Source organism: Mytilus galloprovincialis, chromosome 14 (genome assembly GCF_965363235.1).
Source record: "Mytilus galloprovincialis chromosome 14, xbMytGall1.hap1.1, whole genome shotgun sequence".
In the NCBI taxonomy this organism is placed as follows: domain Eukaryota; kingdom Metazoa; phylum Mollusca; class Bivalvia; order Mytilida; family Mytilidae; genus Mytilus; species Mytilus galloprovincialis.
Genome location: NC_134851.1, coordinates 3269441 through 3294144, shown reverse-complemented (window position 1 = coordinate 3294144; position 24704 = coordinate 3269441). Strand labels below are relative to the sequence as shown.

The 24704-nt window shown below is 31.6% G+C and overlaps 1 protein-coding gene across 21 annotated transcripts in view; it reads left to right on the top strand.

Annotated features, from left to right (window-relative positions):
• The window catches only part of LOC143059080 (tensin-3-like), a 208572-nt gene that overhangs the window by 58768 nt on the left and 125100 nt on the right, over window positions 1–24704 (top strand). For 16 of the 21 annotated variants that reach the window (XM_076232572.1, XM_076232550.1, XM_076232555.1 and 13 more), the window contains exon 1: window positions 16534–19117. In XM_076232572.1, coding sequence (XP_076088687.1) covers window positions 17540–19117 — 1578 coding nt within the window. In that variant the 5' untranslated portion in view covers window positions 16534–17539. Of the gene's footprint in view, window positions 1–2816; window positions 2929–5965; window positions 6004–16533; window positions 19118–24704 lie in introns of those variants that run through there. The other 5 variants (XM_076232557.1, XM_076232558.1, XM_076232560.1 and 2 more) reach the window with 1 other exon arrangement.

Below are 24704 nucleotides of genomic sequence, written 5' to 3'. Positions count from 1 at the left end.
CAAGGTATAGTACAAATTAATGTATTAAAAAAAATTTACTTGAAGTTATGATATTTTATAAAAGTGCAATATCTCTTTATATAAAAAATCCATGGTTCAAATATGGAATCAAGATAATCTACATTATGGTAACATCATAGGTGGATCCAGATCTGGGGCCCTGGGGGGGCCCGCCCCCCCCCCCCCTTTTGTGGGAAAAAAAAGGTTGATTATATAGGGAATCACTGAAGCATGACCGGAGCAGCCCCCCTCCCCCCTTATAAAAAGTTCTGGATCTGCCACTGAACATGCTCCATAACCATGTAGCATAAGAGATAATTTGAATCTTATACCTAGAAAGAGAAGGGCCTATACTGTCAGGGTAGTACCTTAATCAATGCTCGAAGTACAAAATTGATATTTGTAACACCAAATGATATTTTGATTGGTGGAAATTGGAATATAATAGTCGTGTTCAAAATGCTAATGGCTGCAATGGCCCTGACTATAAAGCTCCATAGAGAAAGTTTGCTAGTGATATTATGCCTGTATAAGGTTAAGTGATCAAGTATTCAGATAGATTTATAAGTTACACTTTCAGACTTATCAAGTCTGATGAATAGAGTCATGTGCAGGATGTTTACAATTTGTCTAACCTGAAACATGAAAGGACAGATGCACTCCAAAAAGGATGACAGTTTGCTCTGTTAATTTTCTTACACCTGTACAAAATTTACACTGCATGTGTACCTTTACAAGTTTAATATGGATGAGTTTTTAACATTACACTATTCATGGGTTGTGGGATAAACACCAGTAGACTATGAGTGCAAAATTTGTTCATTCTTTGTGGAACATTGATGTATCAAGCCTATACTCAGATCTCAGATAACCTAAGTGACCTATATATTTTTACAATTTCAATGGCTAGCTCACAGTGCCCTGGGATTTGGATTTGAAATAACTTTTAGTCCTATAACCCTTACTCACACTGACCAAGCATGTTGGTCCCAAGTCCTAAGCACCAAAGCTCAAGTTTTATGTTGAAAAAGTGCAAAACTTTGTAGCAAAAACATATGGCTTTTCCTAGAAATTGCAAATGTCCTAAAAATTAAAGAGCTCAGTGTCATATCTTTCATATTCCTACTTATTGCAATGTAGACATATAAGGATTATAAAGTCTGTAAATTAATTGGCCTTTACTTTATCCAAAGTCTGTAAATTAATTGGCCTTTACTTTATCCAAAGTCTGTAAGTTAATTGGCCTTTTCTTTATCCAAAGTCTGTAAATTAATTGGCCTTTACTTTATCCAAAGTCTGTAAATTAATTGGCCTTTACTTTATCTGAAGTCTGTAAATTAATTGGCCTTTACTTTATCCTCAAGCTGTTAGGGACGACATCAAAAAATCAATGTAGGATAAAAAAACTTAAATCAAATAGTTTGGGGGTGGGGGGTCAACATGGCTGCAAGTTTTGTTAATCCAAAATCGATTTTACATATATCCATATTGGTAAATTAGTTTTACCCAAATTCGGTTAAAGGGGGGGGGGGGGGGGGGGGGTCTTGAAAAAACTATGTGAATTAAATTTTTTATCCTACATTGAAGTTTTGATGTCGTCCCTTAGGTGATGTTATGTACATTTATTTAAACTTTGGTTGACTATTTACTCTGAGAATCCCAATGAAGACCAACAATATTTTATTTATTTAGAGTTATCTTCCATTGCTCATTGATTTCTGTCCAAAATGTTTCTCTTTAAAAATCAAAAGTCCAGACTCGTATAATTTTTCTGAATGCTTTCAATAAAAATTCCTCTTTGAATTCTCCAATATTGATAAAAATAAGCTCCTCTTTAACTATTTCCAATACATTTTACTGACAATAATTGTGCTTTATTGAAATTGGTTCTTTTGATCTTGTTGTTGTTTATTCTGTTTCATTGTGTTTGTTTTATCTAGTTATCTAGTACTCTATTAAATTATACTGAAACAGATAGTAGAAATAATGTGTTGAGTCTATTCAAATTCACTTTTTCTATTGATATAAGACTCTACCATTTATTTATAGTTATGTTACAAAATTGTCACTATTAACTATTGAAGGTGTCAAATGGTCAAGGTTCTGCAAGATTATATTTATCTTTTAGAGAAAGATTTACTTACTTTCAATATGTACTGTCAATTCTGAAATATTTGTAATTTTTGAAAAATGGACAATTAAATGCAAGATTGATTGTTGCCATGTAAGAAAATATCTGTGTACATAGATATTTACCAGGTGTCAGAATGGGACTTCTTCATAATTGAGGGGGGTAGGAGGGGTCCTGATCTTGAAATCCCAGGCTTAAAAACACGAAATCCTGAGGTCCCGAATTTAAATAAATTTAAATCCCAACATTCCGAATTTCAAAAAAAGAATTCCCAGATCCTGAAAGGGTCAATCCCGAAATCCTGAGCTTAAAACCACCCGATCCTGGAGTCCCAATAAAGGTCCTGTCACCCCTCATTGTCACAGTCTGAATTTTCAGTACATGATATTGTGAGTTTTCAACTATACAGTTATGTTGTCATTTTTTTTGCGACTGATTATAAAAAAGAAGATGTGGTATGATTGCCAATGAAACAACTGTCCACAAGAGACCAAATTGACAGGTCACCGTACTATAGGTGGCCATTAACTATTGGTAAAATCCTTATGGCAACATGAAAAATATCATAAATTAGAAAATTTAAGTAACAAATTTTTGTTAATGCAAAATTTAAGTATGATGTTGATATTCCTAAAAATTCCAACTTGTTTGTTTTTAATTTTGTTTTTTTCTTTCTATCTTACAGACAGAAGAACAAGAGAGGATTAAGCACAAGTTTCGACATTATTATTTCCATCGACCCCGAGTTTGTTTTGTTTGTAAACAAAGGGTATTAAGCCAGGGTAGTGCTTGCCAAGGTATAGATTTTATTGTTTGCATGCAAACACTCACACACAAACAAAATCTAGAAAAATTGTCTGCTAGATTTTGTTCTTTAAATATGTAATGTTTTTAAAGAAATATGCACACCATCAAAATCTCAAAAAATTGTCAGCAAGGTTGATGTCCTTTTCTGGAGGACAAAATAAATGTTGCATGTGGTTTAGAAATTGGGAAATTTTATGATTTTAATACAATTCATTTTCCTAATGAAATTCAAATCTGCCTTGAGATTAGAGCAATTTATTTATGATAGACAAATGTTTATCAGATTATATTTCTAATGCAACACTGTAGAAAAATGATGTGGTATGATTGCCAATGAGGCAATTTCCTGACCAGAGACCAAATAGCATAGAATTTAGCAACTATGTGTTAATGTATGGTCTTTAACAATGAGTAAAACCCATACCATATAGTCAGTGTTGTATACATGTAGGAAGATCAAGGGTCTGGAAACGGTCATATATGCCAGACATGACCGATCCTGAAATCCATTTGTCCTAAACCACAGATTTGGATTTGGGTCAAATTTTATATTTTTGCAGAAATAATTTCAGCTGGTAATAATCAGCTGGTAATTTTATTTTTATAAAAAAAAAATTGGAAAAAGGGCACAAACTTAAAAGTCATAACAAAATGACCAAAATTAGGAGCAAAAAATTCCAGATCCTTGAGGAAGATACAATGTATTTAGTCATCAATAACGATTTAGTGGTTGCACTATTTATTTACTGGATGTCTAATGCCATGAATGCCATTGACTATAAACTCAATGTGTGACCATTTGTAGCCTGCTACAATACTGGTACCTTTTCTCTAGTATGACTCAATGTTTAAAGTAGTTTGTGACAATTTGAAGCCTGCTACAATACTGGTACCTTTTCTCTAGTATGACTCAATGTTTAAAGTAGTGTGTGACCATTTGAAGCCTGCTACAATACTGGTACCTTTTCTCTAGTATGACTCAATGTTTAAAGTAGTTTGTGACCATTTGTAGCCTGCTACAATACTGGTACCTTTTCTCTAGTATGACTCAATGTTTAAAGTAGTTTGTGACAATTTGAAGCCTGCTACAATACTGGTACCTTTTCTCTAGTATGACTCAATGTTTAAAGTAGTTTGTGACCATTTGTAGCCTGCTACAATACTGGTACCTTTTCTCTAGTATGACTCAATGTTTAAAGTAGTTTGTGACCATTTGAAGCCTGCTACAATACTGGTACCTTTTCTCTAGTATGACTCAATGTTTAAAGTAGTTTGTGACCATTTGTAGCCTGCTACAATACTGGTACCTTTTCTCTAGTATGACTCAATGTTTAAAGTAGTTTGTGACAATTTGAAGCCTGCTACAATACTGGTACCTTTTCTCTAGTATGACTCAATGTTTAAAGTAGTTTGTGACCATTTGTAGCCTGCTACAATACTGGTACCTTTTCTCTAGTATGACTCAATGTTTAAAGTAGTGTGTGACCATTTGAAGCCTGCTACAATACTGGTACCTTTTCTCTAGTATGACTCAATGTTTAAAGTAGTTTGTGACCATTTGTAGCCTGCTACAATACTGGTACCTTTTCTGTAGTATGACTCAATGTTTAAAGTAGTTTGTGACAATTTGAAGCCTGCTACAATACTGGTACCTTTTCTCTAGTATGACTCAATGTTTAAAGTAACACATTTTAGTTTTCCATAAAAAAAAACTTTTGCAAAAAGGGGCCCTTTACACAACCAGGACAATTTAAGCAAACGCTTCCTCTTTCATACCTCTCAAGTATGAGCTTTCCCTTAGAATGTATATTTGTAAAGAGTTTTCAGATAATAATTATGCATATTCAATCAAATAAAATATTTTGAAACAAGAAAAAGGAGGATGTTTCTTACCATTATTCATTTATTCCCTAGTTTGACCCTCTTAATTGAGTAGAAATTATAATTTAAACAAAATCCCACAATGCACCTCTTAAAACAGGAAAAAACGCTCTGAATCAATCAATTTCCATTAAGTTGCACATGTCTTTTATAAATATTTATAATACCTAACATGCCTATCTGCCAAATCTACCTTTGAGTAAACATCAAAGTGATTTAATTACTTCAGAATATCAACACTACACAATTTTATAATTCATCAAAATGCAACACATTGTACATGTTGTATGCTCTATGCAAATGTTAAAATGAATAGGGGAGCTTTTAAGGAGATTGGAAAGACGTGGGAGGGGGTAGGGTCACATTAATCTGAACATACATAGGAAAAGCTATGCAATGGTGCAAGAAAAAGCAAAGCAACATTAAAAGACATGAGACATATAACCAAAGATGGAGCAATATTGAACCCAACCGAAAACCAGTAATAAAAGACTTATTAAATGACATCTCAAAGGAGACAACAAATGGCATAATCTATGTGCATAGCGATAAATGAAAAAAACAAATATAACATATAGCAACAAACGAAAACCACTGAATTACAGGCACATACAGAACGGGGCGGGGTTAAGTATGTTGGAGGTGCCCAATCCTACCCCTAACCATATAGGTATTGGAATAACAGCACAACACAAGAATGATCTATAGAAATTAGTTGAAAAGGGCCCACTGGGAGGTCATCAAATCCATACAAGGTTAAAAAAAATGACTAACAAAACACCACAGTAACAAGATACAGATCTGAGAGAAGAGAGGGAGGCGAAAGATACTGAAGGGATATTCAAACGTTTACTTTTTTTAAATTGTTATTTGGATGGAGAGTTGTCTCATTGGCACTCACACCACATCTTCCTATATCTACTATATGTCGTAAATAAACTGACAACCCCATGGCTTAAAAGAAAAAGACCACCAGACAAACAATAGTACACAGAACACAACATAGAAAACCAAAGATTGAGAAAAAAGCCGATACCAACTAATTTAGACTAAAAAAATGTATTATAAAATATATATAGGTTGAGTTATACATGTATTACATAATTCAAGTACTGAAAATATATGATGTAAACTTTCTATTTATAGTTTGTCGGTATATATGTCACAGACAATGTGAGAACCAGGTAAGTGCTTTAATGTTGATTACAAATTAAGTGCAGTTTTTGCACCTGCACCAAATCAGGAGCATGTGACCTTTGATAATCTTTAAATTTGAATGGAAATGGGGAATATGCCAATGAGACAACAACACGACCAAAGAGCAGATAACAGCGAAAGGTGTATGTTTTTTTAATTTTAGTTTTAAATTCTATACGGTATATGTTTCGGTGTGACAAACATTTTCACTGAACTAGTAGGCACACATTTTTGTTGAGGGGCCAGCCAGCTGAAGCCTATCTCAGGGTGCTAGATTTTTTCTCTATGTTGAAAACCCTTTGGTGGTCTTCTGCTGTTTTTTTGCTCTTTGGTCAGGTTGTTGTCTCTGTGGCACATTCCCTATTTCCATTCTCAATTTTATGTATTATCAGTAACTACTGTGGATTCATTTATTTTCGTGGGTACCAATTTTCGTGGATTGCATAAAATCTGTTTTTTCGTGGATATGTGATTTCGTGGTTTTGACAAAGTCTTCATACAACCTAATAGAAAATATGTAGTTCGTTGAACATCTAAATTCGTGGTTACCCTCTACCCACGAAAAACCACGAAAATTGATATCCAACGAATAATAATGAATCCACAGTATCTCTATTAGTGGACAATGGCTTCAAATGACCATGATGTTATATATAGAGTACACATGTACCGGTATATGTAAATGAATATTTGCAATTTTAATCCAGAGATATCTTTGCATTAATGGAAACATGGTTTTAATTTCTGAATTTACAGTAGTTAATAGAATTAAACAGAGCTCTAAGTAGGTTACATTTCATTAATATATCCACTTAGTATTTGTTGATGCAATGCACAAGATGTATTATAAGTCTGAAGTCAATCAGCAGTCTTCAAGTTAATAGACAAATTAGGTATTGAAGTTACTGTATCTTAGCAGCATGTTAGTTTTCAATCACTTATTCTTTTTGAAACCTGCAAAAAAGACTGCTTTCATATGTTTAGAATTTTGAACTGTCTTACAAGAGCCTCAGAGAACAAGATAGTTTGGGAAACCTAAATTGTTATCTCTGCTGGATGAAGTTAATGTGGGGATACTTAAAGTCATGAGAGTTGAAAACTAAAACAATATCCTTATTTGTATAGTATACTGGTACTCAAGTTATATCATCATTGAACAACAAATTCAATGTTTTTTCATTGATACATATATTAGCAAATAGTTATTTTCATACGAAATATACAGATTACAATTTTTTAGAGTGAGAATGCCTATACATATATTATATATATTGGTACAATGGTATGTGTAAAAATTTGAGATTATTTTGTTAAGCACACTATGTGCTATCAGGTGACAGCCTTATAAGTATTTTCAAGTGTGATCCTTGCATTTTACAAATTTTCTACTTGTTTCTGTTTTCAAAGAAATATTTTCAAATGAATGTGTTAAGCAAAATGCTTTATTCACAAGAACTGAAAGCAAATGTTTGTTATAGCTTTCATGTTTCAAGTGCGATTAACTTTAGAACTATAAGTGTGCTATTCAGTGCATCTGATTTGTCATAAAGGATTCTATTTAAGACCTATTTAAGAGGCTACAAATAATCTTTTCTTTAAAATAGTAATACTAAAGGTGTTGTGGTCTTTTCTTTTCTATAATCTTTTGAAATATTTGCATAATTTCATGACATTTTGTAGTTATTTTTTGGACAGAAAAGTAGTAAACTTTGAAGGACAATCTTACTTACTGATATATACATGTATATATAAATTTGCATGCTTCTATGATCTTATGAAAGGAGAATGTTTATTGAAGAAGAAAAAAATGAAAAGGGGAGATAACTTCAATTTTTGTTGATTGAGTTATCTCCCATGGAAGTTTATCTATTTGCTTTTCTCTTAAAGTGATTCTTTAATTTGGCTTTATTTTTTGAAAATTAAGCCACTTAAATCAATTTATGCATATGACGTTATTAAAATCAGTGGTAAACTTTATTTTTGGGAAACATTTAGCAAAAGCCTTTGCTTTACAATGTATAATAAAACTTTTTACAGTCGCAAATGTTGTTTTTTTCACAGGTGTTGTAATTATAACGGCTGTTAATGAACTCTAAATGAAGTGATTATGATAATGAGGAGTTCAGCAAACTTATTGTTAATTGGATGAATTATAAAGTATGATTTATGGCTGATGCTCTTAAAGTATGTCAGAAAAAAACTGTAACCAGTAATTTTTTGATAATTCCAACAAACGTTGATAAGTCTATCCACTAATGATGTATCTAAGTGGTGATTAGGGAGTTGGAAACCCCCCTTTTTTCAACAATCATTTATTTTAAATGTAGACATATGGGTAGACCCCCTCTTTATCCTGTGTTGGAATCCCCCCTTTTAAAAATTGCTGAAACCGCCCCTGCTCTTTAAAAGTCATTATGGTTGCCTTATAATGTTATTTTTTCGTATTAAAGTTTTAGCTGGGGTTGGAATTTATTTATGAGAATTGAAAATATTTGCAGAGTTGCACCTACTTTAAAATTTTAAGAAAGATTTTGAAGTGCAGTTGTTTGGCCTTGAGGAAGTGCCAACTAAACTGATTGTTTTGAAAATTAAAGAAGACTTAGAAAACAACAATCTAGTAAATTAGAGTGCCATGTTGTTATAGGGTTTGAAACTTCAATGATCTACCGTCTGTCTGTATTCAGCTTTAGACTTGATTGTAAGACATAATTTACTTATAATGCACATGCATATCCTAATTATGAATTATCATTTGTTTATATGAGATCATATTTTTATGTATTATACATAATTCTGAGAAAATATTGAAAAATCGTTGTATATAGATATAGGAAGATGTGGTGTGAGTGCCAATGAGACAACTCTCCATCCAAATAACAATTTAAAAAAGTAAACCATTATAGGTCAATGTACGGCCTTCAACACAGAGCCTTGGCTCACACCAAACTATATTAGAAGACAAACCCAATAGGAGATAACACAATAATGATGTGATTGATTGTTAAATGTTTAGCAGCAAATTAGGGCCAATTCCAGAAAATATGCCAGTAAACATTAAACAGTTAATCATGTCAGAGTTTTGCTAGAACAAATGAACAAATAAGTTCCTTTGTGTTTCTAGAAACTTATAGTTCTCAGTTCTTTTCTATTGATATGAAAAATCAGTTTATAATTTTGGCAGGAACAGCTTTTAAATCTTCGTAGTTGGGTCTGACAGTACAACACATCACTATATTGTCTATCATGTGAAGTTTTTGTGCAGTTCGCAGTATAATTATGTGTTTTTTTGTATTGTTTTTTATAAAAATCTTACAAAAACAAAATGTACAGAATTATTTAATCTGTTTGAACTATATACACTGAAAAATAAGAATTGCAATTATCTGAAACATTTGAACATCTGTATAAATATATACTTGTATTATTACTTATAGAACTTTCTGTTTTATAAGCAATTAACATGCTTTTAGAGAAAACAGTGAAGAAATACCTCATTTATGTTATGTGGTGATTTAGAAATATTCAGAATTAATAGAGATATACTATAACACATATGATTTGTATTAAATCTTTAGGAATTTAAGATGCAATTATGTGTTATAACCTGGAGGTAATTCCTGCTGATTTGTGCATCAGAGCAGGTGATTAATTTGGCTTATGAATTATGATTCGACAGATTTTTCTGTAAACCCTAGACCACATCCCAAAATTAATGCTTAGAACATATCCACTTGTATATGAATGAAAATTTAAAATGATTTGAAAAAGGGTTAATATTTTGAATTACTATACAGACAGTATCTGAAACATGTTGCTGATAATTTGGTTTGATTTTGGTTCATTGGTGAAGGCTGTAATTGCATGAAATGATTGTCATTGGAAGTGAAGCAAACAGCTATCAATCAATCAATTGTACAGTGAACTATATAGTTACTAAAATCAGTGTCTTTTGGACTCTAGTGGCAATCATACCACATCTTTACGTTTTTGAATAGAACAAAATGTTGGTTCTAGATAGTGGAAACTGCATAAATGTGTACAGCTGCATTCTCGGCAAATTGAAAATAGATACAAGTGTTGAAAGAGGAGTGGATTGTCTAAAAGATTCCAAACTAAAATTTTAGGTTATTTCTCATAATATCATACCCTGACACACAATAAATGTAAAATTCTGAAAATATCCCTAAACATATATTTGGACCCTTAAGGACGATAATAAGAAGCTGTGGAAATTAAACTTCCAAACAAGTTTGTTTCTAAACATCACAACCAAAACACACAAAATTTATGAATTCTTAAAATCAAGAAAATAAAATACAGTGTGCGTCAGTTCAATAGGTCAATACCAAGAAGCTCTGTTGAACTGTTTTATATTTTGAATTTAAATCCTTTCTCAGAGAGTAATATAGATGTTTGATCAAAGTTTATTAGTTTTATCAGATTTCTGAGACTGCAAGACTTGTATACACTTCAATTAATGTAATATGTTTTTATAGTAAGGGTAAATATTTGTGTTTATGTATGATAATAAATAGTACCAGAAAATACATGTAAAACATGATAAACTGCCTATTTTTTATGCAGTTGGACTCCATCAATTTTCATAAGAAATTTTGTTTTGGGCAAACTGTGGTTAAATGAAAAATTTGATATATGTGATCTTGTCAAACCATCCTAGTGGGAGATCTCCCTCTGAGGAAAAAATGTACACAGTGTTTATAGTTATTTAGCTTATTTGTGCAGTTATTTACTTCTGAAATGCTTAAAAATTGCAATTGATATTCCAATGAATCAAATCAGATCATGATAAACCATAAATGAATTAACTACTTGTCAGTTAACTGGGTAAATCAATGTGAATTTCTACCCAAATATTGAAACATACAGCTATGGTTGGGACCCAATTTTGACTTCTATTCACATGGCCCAATTTAGTGGGTCTATATGGGAAGAGCTGCACAAATTATCAATTTATAGTTCCATAAATGTCTCAATTATCATTTGAATAGTGAGAAATTTTAAGATTTTGAAATAAAGATTTTAAGAGAAAAATGGACGATGAGCCTCAGGGATGAGAATCTGAAAATTAATTTTCATGTGGCCTTATGTTCACTTATTTACACTATATAGAAGGTTGATTTCATCCATACTATATCAATAAACAGATTGTGGGGATTATTACAAAGTTAAGCTGTAAAGATGTTATTAGTATTAAATCCTTCATCAAGTATCACCCCTCACAGTTCCTTATGTTCAGCTGATGCAACATTACATCGTAGCCAAGCTGTGTTAATGTTGATAACTTTTATCCTTTCTTAGGATGACCTCCCCTTGCTGTTTTGGCGTAATATTAGTTAATGGTCAGTCCATGCATTTAAAAGTTTTCTATCTTCTGCTTACTGTTTCTTCAATAAACAAAGTTACATTGATCCAGAACAATACTTTAGTTATAATCTCTAACCCATAGAGGTAAAAGTTTAGAGATTAAATCAGTATTTTGTTTCAAAATAAAGTTACTTTGTAGTTTTTACCTTCTAGATTGTGTATTTATCTAAAGTGTGGCAAATGTTAGTCTGCATGGATACTTGTGAGTTTTAATCTTGACACAAAATATTATTTGAAAAACAGTTTTAGTGGATATTTTGTGGACCTTTCCGTGATGTGGAATTATGTAATCGAAACCAGATAAGATAAAGTCTTGCTTAGTCATCTACTGGAAGCTTCTAGTTTTCTCTTTAGCTACTGCTTAAAGTCAAATCGGTATGGTTTAACCGACCACTGATCTTTATTATAATTTTAATGGTGATTTTAGTCAATTCAATGGAAATACTTTGAATAGTGATTTTTAGTCATTTCTCAGAGTCATTTTAATAGAAACTGTGCTGAAAAAAGGAATTCACTACAACATTTTGTGACTTCTGGAATGTACTTTGATGTGTTGATTCAATTTGAAACTATCATATAACACAGTAAAAACAAAGGAAAAAGTGATTTAAAACTAAGGTGAACTTGTGTGGATTGATTTATGTGGAATTTGTGGATACATAGTATTCTCATCATCATAAAATCTTAGTTTGCTTTTCAAGTTCAGTGAGTTTCTGATTTAAAACCTGCTTCCTTTCTGTAGTAACAGACAACCCTCCAGGATAGGAATTTTTATTTGTCAGTAAATGACAATAGTTTGCATGTTCTGGATATCTGCATTATAAGGATGTGTTGATGTATGGTTTATCTGTTTTACATTTAACAGAAGACACCTGGAATAGTTTTTTTTAAAAGGAAAAATAGATATGATTGATATTTGCTTTGAATAAGAATAGACAACCAGAAAACTATCAATCATTTTACAGTACATGTGAAAAACATTGACATTTCAAAGTGTAAGTGATCAAAACTCCACAAAACAAAGGGAAATAACTAATGTGTCTGGAAAAGTGGTAAAGGGAGATAAGTCAATTTGAAAAACAATAAAGGGAAGTAACTAGCATTCTAGATAAAGTTGAGATTTATAATTGACCGAATTAGACATTGGATTGTAAGTTGATTTTCATGTCACACTAAATGGAATAATCCGAACATAGAACTTTTAGTCTGAAATATCATTAGTAATTAAATATATTAAATTTGTCAGTATAATTTGACAGCTGCCAGTCAGTCAGAAATTGTAGTTAAATACATGCTGTGGGAAAAAAGTCTAAAATTGAAGTGTATTGTCTTGACTAATCATGAACATATTAAAATGTATGAAAGTTTTAAATTGGTAACTTATAGACTTTAATACACTTCTACCAGACAACAACTACACATTTAGTTCTGTCATTTCTTGATCTGGGAAAAGTGGCGAAATATAAAATAATCGTGGTTTATAACTTTTCGTCAAGTGAGAGATATTTGTTGGTTTAAGAAATAGATATACTTACGATGAAAATATCTTGAGACACTTGATGGTTTATGTATAGGTGTATACTTGATTATTATGATTGGTCCATATTAAGTATGTTTGAAGGAAGAATAAGATTTCTGTCTTGTGATTATTTTATGGTTTAATCTTGAGGAAGTGTAAATTGACTGAACTTCAAAGTCATTTAATCTGCATAAAAACAAATTTTAGTGATGAAAATTTGAAGTAAAAACTTTTATTTTCAACCAATATTTATATCATTGTTTAAGACATATTAGTTAATGAAGTCCAGGATTCGTAACTATATGTGAAAACCTCACAATTAAGGATGCAGGACTTTGCATAAAGTTATATTAAACTGAAGACTGAATAATGGAGAAAAAGGGCTATAACAATTGATCTAGTTCCTTCACTGTAAAAACATCTCAGAATAGGATACAGGACTATGTGTAAAGTAATATCAAACTAAAGGCTATCAAATCTAGGAAGGGAAAGGAATACATTGTACATTCAATCGAGTCTTTGGACTGGAAATTCATAAACTAGGATACAAAGACTGGACTTGAAATTATATCAATCTACAAATACTGTGATAGAAAGAAAAAAAGGGACTATCTACAGTCAATCAAATTACGTATCAAAAATTGTATCCAGCTTTAATTACACTTGTATGTCTAGAAGTCTCGTGTTATACACCTTTCCAATAGTCAATTTTATATCTTACATGTTGTAAACAAGAAATATGACGACAAAACATGTTATTGTCATGGATAAAGACAAAATAGGTAATTTATAAAACGTGAGGAATGCTGTAGTTTGTACCTGGTGTACTCTCAATTAAGCGGGAAATTTTACTGTTTTGTTTGTGATAAGAAGCTGTGGTACTTTTTAGGACAACAGCTACTTGTATGTTACGATCGGCTCCAAAGTGTCAATTACTTGATTGTTTGGTAATCTATTGAATTAGGTTTTTACACCTTAATAGTTTTGTAAGTGTCCATTTTACTACATGTATATAGTAATTGGAGTAGTTTTGACAGATTAGAAATAATAAAATCTACAATTTGAACAAATTGCCGAAGAGAAGTTAAATATGTACTTTATACAGGAAATTGTCATCGACTGAGATAGATTGACTTGTTTAACAACTGAAATATTTAAATCAGAGACGCATTTGTATTTTTGAATGAAAAAAAAATATCACTATTTTTGGAAAACGTGATAAACATTATAGTGATATGGATTAAGTAGCTCACATGAAATTGGCGGGCAGTTGAATGAAATCTTCCAAGCAAAAAAGACCTATTGAAAGGCTTGAGGCTTTAAACTGGACAGCATATGAATTATTTTGAACTTTGCTTTAAATACATTAACTTGCAGATATAGATGTGACTGAGAGAGCACAGACTATATATGGGATAACTTAGTTCAATTTTTTCTAACGGACTGTCTGAATTTGGAAAGATAGTTGGCGCTGCAGAACTTTGTGAGGACTATTTGACTCTGTCTACATAGCATAAAATACTAATTCGATAACCTGAGTAAAAGGAAGGCATTGTAGAACTTTGTTTGAAGACTATTTTACTAGATAAACAGCTCTATCTTTATATAACTGATTAAGTGACCTGAGAGCCTTGGTATGATGAATGAATGATGAAAACTAAACATAATTGAAGAACCAGTGATCACTTTGAAAGATACATGCTTATATCTTCTAAATGATAGTAACATTGTTTTGAAAGAACTTGTGATCTTTCTCTAAATTCCAGAAAAAAATTGGTTTATTCTGTATGAACCTGATGTCTGAGTTTAAGATAAACCTAAAGGTATTTCACATGGTCGAATTCCGCTGAAGTTTTATTTGAAGAAGTAACAGTTTATGACATAATTTATTGGATGTTAGAAGTGTTAGTGCTTCTAGTAGAATAAAGAAACGTGCAAAAAACGTGCAAAAAATGTAATCAACTGGACAGACGTATCATCATTCAATACTTAGTGCTCTACTAAGTTACTGTCATTAGCCTCAATCATTAAGTGTAGTTTATGTTCTACTGACTACAGAAAGGAAGGAAGGAGTAAAAGAAAAAGAAAATCGACAAAGAAGCTTAATTATAGTTTTGAATATTAATCTGTATTGGAATAAAGAAAGGAGAAGGGATTAAAAAAAAGTTATAGAGTTTAAAAATTGATGACTGTCTGTCTACTCCTAAGGCAAAAACCAAATGTAGAATTGTCAAGTTGCTTTCTTAATGATGTACATGGCGTTTATAGTTTTATGAGCTTCACAACTGGGAATAGGTTGCATTTGGAATTTATTGCAATTGTATGATATACAGCAACAAATAACTGTTACAAAATTGCTATAGGAATCTTTAGGCAATTTTGAATGAAGGATTTATTAGCCAAAAAAAGAATCTTTGAATTCGAGGTCAGGACTTGAGAATAAATCAAAGTGCTTTTGGATCTGCAATTTACTGAAATTTAAGAATTTGCTGAGAATTTGAGTAATTGAATTATTTTGATTGGTTGTCATATTGTGTTACCTCTAACTTACAAACTCCAAGATATAACTGTGCAAAAAATTGTAAAATTGAAAGATTGATGAAATTTCAAGGTATTCATATACATTGATAAAGCTTAACCAACGAAATAGAAAAAAAAAGTTTCATGCGAAAATATTATATTTTGATAAGGTTAAAAAAAGGAAAAAGTTAAATTTGACAGTATTATAATGCACAAGTGATAAATGGAAAAAAACAACAGAAAATTGTAACCTTGCAGAAAACCATCTTCTTTGATGTCAATTAGAATTATATATAAATCATCACCTAGGGATATATGGGTTTCAAATGAGATAAAAACCTAGATAGAAAGATAGACTAATTATGACACACTTATTATATACTGATTGATGGATTTTGTGTGAAATTTATAGCATTTTTGATTTAGTAGTGTGATAAGTTGACATTGATAGTTATATCTCTTGATTAATCAGTGATGTTTTAATTGATATTTATATATGGATTGTGATTAATCAATGATTTATGTTTGATATTGCTTTATAGATGATAAATCAGTAATTTTTCTACACCATTCCCGATCAGGTGTTAGATGGACTACCTTTGATGTTTTAATTGATATGGATTGTGATTAATCAGTGATTATGTTTGATATTTCTGTATCAGGATTGATTAATCAGTGATTTATGCTTGATATTGCTGTATGGATTGTGATTAATCAGTGATTTATGTTAGATATTGCTTTATGAATTGTGATTAATCAGTGATTTTGTTTGATATTGGTTTATGGATTGATTAATCAAAGATTTTTCTACACTTGTTTTCAGTGATTGAATGTTTTTGACTAATCATTGATATTTTAATTGGTAATTAATTCGTATTGGATATAGCTGTATGGATTAATCAGTGAATTCTCTACACCAGTGATAGAATATTTTTATGAATGGATCTTGAATCAGTCAAACGTGATAGATTTATGCTAGTATTTGTGATCACAATTTCATTCTGATACTGGTAAATGATATTGACCAGAAAGTTTTGATGAATTTTGGTAATTGAATTATTTGAATAGTTCCTGACAGTATATGTTGATAAATATTGACAAGTTTAAGTTTTGCATGTTTTTTTTATGTTTTCAATCAGACTCTGATGTAGATATTTCAATTTGATGAAATTCCATTGCAGATGATTGATGATTTTTGCTGACTTTAACCTATCATTGATTTTAATGATTAGACATTGTTTAATGATTAAACATTGATTCCAGTGATTACAAGTTTTTACAAATAATGAGATCAATAGACTGGAGACTACATTGAGGAAATTTGAGTGCAGCTAATTTTCAATTAAAAAGAAATATTTAAACATTGTATCTTAAGAAAATTGAAACGAAAATTACTCTTCAAGCACTGAAATACTTGACTATTTTGAACATTTAAGTGAAAGAGAATATGAGCGCCAACACATGCAAAATATAATTGAGATATATAGTGTTACAGGAATTTGAAGGATTTACTTATTTAAACCTTCCCTGAGATAGACAGAGTATAATTAATGAACAATCACTTTGGTTATCTCTGTATAATTAACTGTGCATCCAATAGCTAATTTAATCAATAGATTAACGTTAAAAAGTAAACCTTTGAAGAGCTGGTGCGACTTCTGTTTACATTGAGAGAGAAAAACGTGCTTGCTTCTAGCTTTAACAATTGGAGGCTTCCCTTTGACTATTCTTGGCATTTGTTAAGTTCATCATCTGATAGATAAGTGTAATTTCCCTCTCGTTAACTGCAAAACTCTAAAATTGAATATTTGCCAACTTTCATTTATATTCTTCTTCTGTCAAGTATTTTACCTTAAAATATAATCAGGCAGAAAAAATCATATCCAGTGTGAAAAAATATCTTAGTTTGATCAGTTTTACCTGTAATTGTTGTGCAGTGCAGGTATTTTGAGATGGCACCCTTCTTTCTTGGACTGACGTCTGCTGCAATGTGATCAAAGTCACATGAGTGTTTTATTTCATACAAATATGGCTACTTTCCAGAAAATAATGTTCTGAGGGAGATTTTTGTTATGTAACTAATTGATGTTGCTGTAACCATGCTAAAATTTGTATCTACGAAACCTCCAAAAGGAGGCCAGTCAAGTCAAGGAAACACTGATGAGAAACCAAGAAAAAAGAAGGGTTCTTTTCGTTGGAAGATTTTCTCAAAACGAGAAAATCCCCAAACTTTCGAAGACCATGATGATAAGAGTGATGAGTTGGATGCAAGAAGGGTAAAAGATAGTGAAAGAAACATGGACGAATATTTAACCAACCAAGCCGACTACGACAATTATGACTCTTCTCAGCGGAAAGATTCATCACAAAAGGCAGTAAACGGAAAAGCTGCCTACACAAGGTCATGGTCAGCGGGATCAGATTCAAGTGTTGATTCATATAGAGGATCACAAGCAAGAAAACATGTCTATGACCCTTACAAAGGTCAAGGTCATCCACTTCGTCATGTGACCTGGAGTCCTGATGTAACGGATGGAAGTGAACATGGATTTTCTTTTGACACTAACAACATAATGCATCATGATTCTAGGCAACATGAGAAAGACAATATTTTGGGCAAGGATTTTAGGCAACATGAGAATATTGTGGGCAATGATTTTAGGCAACATGAGAATATTGTGGGCAGTGATTCTGGGCAACATGAGGATTATTACTGGGACAACTTAGAGCAGTTAAATAGCTCACAACCATTTAAGTTATTTCATCAAGGCACTTGTGCTCTAGATGAAAATGGACCATTTTACCAAACAATTAACAAGAAGACACCGCCAGTTTCTTCTGGGCAATCTCATCCGTCATGTTCAAGGAGATTAGAATTTTATCCACGGGACCAGTTTATACATCATGTTGGAAAACCAATTCTAAATAGAAAATATGAAATGTACCCAAGCGTTACATTGCCACATAGAACTAAAACTTTAACGGCCACTGCCGCAGCAGCTAATTCATATGCCACTGTTGGACCAAGAACTTTAAAACGGAATTACAATATCCCATACAGTGTTCCCGTTTCATCCACAAAATCATCGCAACAATCTATTCCTACGAATGTGTCACATGATAAGCCAAAGTTGCCTCCCCTGAATATTCCGATACATAGAAATTTAATGAGGAATTTCAGTGTTCCATATTGTGTATCGTCAGAACCCATTTCTTCTCCGAGGGAAATTTCTGTCAATTCAAAGTTAATTTTTTCTCCGTCAATTTATAGTACACCAAAACAAAGGAAAGAATATGGCTCAGATAATACTGTGAAGTCGTGGGACCAAAAACCTACTATTTCTACAGACTATGATCGTTTATTAACTACAGAAGACCATTTCACAAGAACCAGTTTAGAGGGACCATCTCCAAGAATTTCACAAACATTCTCAGATCCTCTTTACAAGGAGGATAAATACTTAGATTTTATACAGAACATAAGAAAACGTTATCCTCACCAGGATCCTAATGCAGTACAAAATAATACAACAAAACCTACCAAGAGAGGTGACGATTCTCTACAGGGATCCAGTCAACTTAATGGTATTACCAGTGTATCTGACAAATTTGAAGATAGGAAATATTCTTGGCATTCTAATGGTTATCAAGATGTGACAGCAATGTCTTCTCCACATGTAAGTTAACTCATTACAGGTTCTCATATAAATTACATGATACTTGTGTACTAAATCCCCACTTAAATTCCAGAGATTTGAATAAATGCAATGCCATTAGTGGATGATACTATATTATTGAGTACATGTATTTTGAAATTTTTAAGTGGATAATTCTCAGTCTGGCAATATTTTAATGTATGCAATGCCTTATTAGTTGATGAGAGTCGAGAGTCTGCTAGTGTATTATATTATTTAGTATTTTGAAAATTTTAAGTGGAGAATTCAGGCATTTTTTGTAATAACCTCAAAATAATAATACAATTTGTTCTGGTATCATATGAATTGCTTAGATACCCTATACCCCTTAAATTCCAAAGTTTTAAATATATGCCATGCAATTAGTTGATGAATTGGCAGCTGTTATTCAATACTTTAAACATTTTAATTGGATAATTCATCCATATTTTGCTAATAAGCTCAAAACAATAATACACTTTGTACTTGCAAACATTATTATATATCCCTCACATTTTGTGTTTGAAATATTGTTGACATAAACAAGGAAAAAGAGGGAATAATTAATTATGACTTTTTTTAGTGTAATGATAGTTGTTCAAGATATTATAAATACCATCTAAATGCTTGGTTTATTTATTTGCTGTTTGATAAAATCACCACTTTATGTTGCTGTAAATTCAGAAATTAGTGCTATGTCCTCAGCTATGTCTTTATTATTGCGAAAAAATGCGACAGAGTTGTAAACGCAATAATTTAAACTCGCATTTTGAAATACTTTGTATGAATCAAACAGGCATTTAAGTTTAAAATGACAAAATCGCAATAATAAATGCACACAATAATTTCTGAATTTACAGTAACTCATAACATGTTATATTACACGGGATTATACTGAACTGTATGATACTGGTACCATATCCCCCCTTATATTTCCAGAGATTAAAATGTATCCGATGCCATTACTTGATTAGATGGCTGCAGTCTGGTAATACATTTATATTAATCAATAATTTGAAAATCTCAAGTGGTGAATAATTCAGACATATTTCCTTAAGTCAAAATAATAATGTAATAATATAGTTGCATATATCCCTCACATTTGAGTTTGAGATATTGTTGAAGGGAAAAAAAGGTTGCGACTTTGACATTGTGTCAGATTTTTGTTGAGTCTGTGACTTTTGTCGCTAAAGTCGCCAAAAAAAAACATAGCGATCCTACATTTCATTATGTCAGCATAGGTCACTTGTTTGCAGCATCAAAAAATATTCACTATATGGTTAAAATTTTTGAAAATGATAATTTAACTTTCTAAAACTTATAATCCAACATTTCAACAAACTTGGACAGAAGCTTGTTTATGATCATAAGATAGTATCCAGAAGTAAATTTTGTAAAAAAACCCAAACCTGTTTATCCATATTTTATTTATAAATGGACTTTAAGTTTTCTGCCAATTAACATTACATTCTCTCTGTGGTTAAATTTAAGTTTTTGATAACTTTCTTAAACTATCCTGGATTTCTACCAAACTTGGACAGAAGCTTATATATGATCATAAGATAGTTTCCAGAAGAAAACTTTAGTTCATTTATATGTTTTCGAATTTAGTGTGACAAACCTAATCACTGAACTAGTACACACTTTTGTTTTGGGGCCATCAGTAGCACACCTTCTTGACAGGATTTTCTCACTGTATTGAAGACACAAAGTGGTGGCCTTCAGCTGTTTTTTTTTTTTTTGCTCTTTCAGTTTGGCTGTTGTCTCTTAAACACATTCCCCGTTTCCATTCTCAATTTTTCAAAAACTTAAGTAGTATATATACTTAATTCAAAATATTGCTGTGTTAAATCCTTAATTTATAGAAGTACTGTCTTCTGAAGTGAAGTATTTTCAAGTGACTTTTAATTGAGTTGTAACCACAATTTTCCTTCAGTATCAGGTTGAAGATTAGAGTCTGCTTTAAGAATTATTTAACATTTCCTAACCAGTTTGTAGAAAATATTACTGAATTACTTGACTGTTGTTTTGCAATGTAGACTTACAATTAAATTATTTATCAACTGATTTTTTTACTATTTTTTTTTTGGAAAAATCTGTTAAGGTTTGAGTTGTCTTTTATAAAGTAAGACAACTAATTTAATTTCTATGTCATTATGACTCTGATGGTAAGCGCTGTGTAATGGGCAATCATACCACATCTTATTTTCAAACACACAGAATTTTGTTTAGCAATAAATAGAGGACATTAAGACATTTGAAATCCTCTATTGTTTTAAGTGGTTGAATATTCAGGCTAGCTCCAGAGGCAATGGTACCCTAGGAGCCTCTAGTTAGGTTAACAGAACATACTGTTTGAAGAGCCATAAAACTGTGCAGTAACTATAGATTTATAACATATAATTATTTTATGTAATATAACTTTATTATGTAGGTTGCATAGGCACCTGGAAAACACATCTAGTTCACGAAAATTAATAGGAAAATGAGTTAACCACAGTAATAAATCTCTGTTATAAACCTTGAGGTTAACCTAAATGTACACAAATGTATTGTAGATGTCTTAATATGAAAACAGCCTAGTATATTGCTGATTGATTACAAAATATAAAGACATTTTTCCTTGCTTATTATAACCTGCAATCAGTGGTGGATCTAGAAAGGAGTAGGAAAAGGGGGACCAGTGACTGCCATAAGAGAGAACTCTCTTAGTAATGCTTAACAGAGATTCCTTAAATAATCAACCTATTTTTTCCCACAAAAGGATTGGCCCTCAGACACCCTTTTAAATCTGCCTCTGGCAATCACTATCAGTGTTTGGTGGGGTTCAGATGTTAATTGGAATTACCCTTTCACTGTGCAGTTTTATGTTCTCTTTTATCTTTTTGTTTGTTCCCTACCTCTTTTTAGAACTGGTTTAGATTTAAGCCTGACTCCCCCATACCTTGATCTATCAATTAATTTTCAAAAACAAGGTATCAACATAGATGTGTTTATATCATCCTTGTGGTTTACACATAATCCGAGTTCCCCCAATCAAAGAGATATGTTATCGTTAAACCAGGGTGCTCTATCTTTGATAAGTTACTTAAAATGAAGATAAACATTTTGATTGTTCTAAATGTATGCCAAAGTCTGAGCATCTTGACATTCTGTGGAAAACATTTATCAAATTTTATGCTTTAGTAATATTTTTGCACGAGTAGTAACAAAAAAAATTATATTTGTATTTTTGATCTGAAGTTTCAGGGAAGGAACATTAAACAACTTTTACATCTTATTGTTTGTGGTGACGTTTTCTTCACTTCTTCTCATTACTAAGTTAACTTACAGAAAATATTGCCACTATAAATAAGACTGGTACTTTGTTCCAATTTTTACTAAAGAACATAATTCGTGCTTCATACAAAATGTACTACGGTCAACATGTACTACGGTCAACGCTTTTATACCTGAATAAATTTACAAAAATTTAATTCAATTCAATTCTTAAGTAAATAATACACACATATATATATATATATTCAGGTCCTAGATGTATGTTTTCCAACTAGTCCAATTCTCCAATATATCAAAGAAAATATAAGGAATGTTTATATACAACTCTACCAATAAAAATTGACAGCCACAAAATACCACAACTGTGCTGAACCTAGACTATAAAATGGAGATCTCAAGACACGCTGAACTTAGACTATAAAATGGAGATCTCAAGACACGCTGAACTTAGACTATAAAATGGAGGTCTCAAGACACGCTGAACCTAGACTATAAAATGGAGGTCTCAAGACACGCTGAACCTAGACTATAAAATGGAGGTCTCAAGACACGCTGAAATCAGACTATAAAATGGAGGTCTCAAGACACGCTGAACCTAGACTATAAAATGGAGGTCTCAAGACACGCTGAACTTAGACTATAAAATGGAGGTCTCAAGACACGCTGAACTTAGACTATAAAATGGAGGTCTCAAGACACGCTGAACTTAGACTATAAAATGGAGGTCTCAAGACACGCTGAACCTAGACTATAAAATGGAGGTCTCAAGACACGCTGAACCTAGACTATAAAATGGAGGTCTCAAGACACGCTTAACTTAGACTATAAAATGGAGGTCTCAAGACACGCTTAACTTAGACTATAAAATGGAGGTCTCAAGACACGCTGAACTTAGACTATAAAATGGAGGTCTCAAGACACGCTGAACTTAGACTATAAAATGGAGGTCTCAAGACACTGTGATGGGGGATCAAACATTTTTAAATGGATATTTTTCGTGATATAAAAAAAAATGTGAATAACGTTCACATAATAATATTTCTACGTATGCAAACTTGAGCAATTCATTTTACAAATGTTATCGGTTTTCTTTAAATGAATGAGATATAGAAGTGTCTCATTTCCGTGTTTACATAATAGCCCTTGTTCTGAAAAAAATATGAATGCCATTAAAACATCAATCTTGGATAACAAATGATAGAAATATGATTGTAATAAAACTGTTTGTATAGTCATTTTAAATACTGAAACACAGGAAGTCGTGCATAGAGCAGTCAGAAATAAATGATATGTCGAAAACAGATCAAATTATCTAAAAACTAGTGTTATATAATGTTTGACTCAGAGCAACGTCAACACCTACTATCTATCTATAAAGTTTGTAAAAAAATGAATTCTGAATGTTGTAATCTTCACGTAAACATTTCTGATATTAATTTCTGAATTGAAACTTAAGTGAGCATTTATAAATTAGAAAAAAAATACCACACTGATATCTTTACATGGAAAAGTTGTAAAAAATATGCAAACATTTTTCTTACAAGAAAATAATTGTAACAAATTAAACATACAAGCTTACAATCATAAGATTTTTTTTATTAGAAAACAGCAGCTGCAACATAGTCATTAATTAAAAAGATTTCGCCAAAAAGTACATGATGATGTAAGAAAAAGAAATATAATTGAACAAAAAAGTCACATATTTTTTTCATGCTCCTGGGTAACAAATTAGTTGTCATTATTTGATAACCAAAATAATACATTTTAAAACAGTGAGTCAATAGAAACTTTTTCAAACAAGAATTTATGCTTGAAATTGTATAGAGTGAGGATATATATCACCATAGAGTAACCTGCAAATAAAAGTTTATCAAAAGTGTTTGAAATGTAATATGTTAATTACTTTGCCCTTTTTGCACTAAGGTATTGTTTTTCTTCATTAGATTACTTAGATTACAGTGAAAAGTACATGTTTACTCATCTTAATTGATAATGATTTGTTTACTTGGTAGTTTTTTGTAAGATTATATAAGCCTTGATAGCTGTCACTGGTAGTTTGGGTTATTGAATGAAGATAACAAGGTTTTTTTGGCCAAGGCTCTGTGTTGAAGGCAGTATTTTGACCTGTAATTGTTATCTTTTTACACATTATCACTTGAATTGAGAGTTATATTATTGGCCCTGCTAAAACAATGTTTTTGGCCTTGATCGGTAGCATAGTCATTATTTGCCAAAACTGCTGAGAAGTTGCTGAATTTGAATTAAAAAATTCTTGAGTATAAAATGAGGAAACAGTGTCCTTTTAACCTAT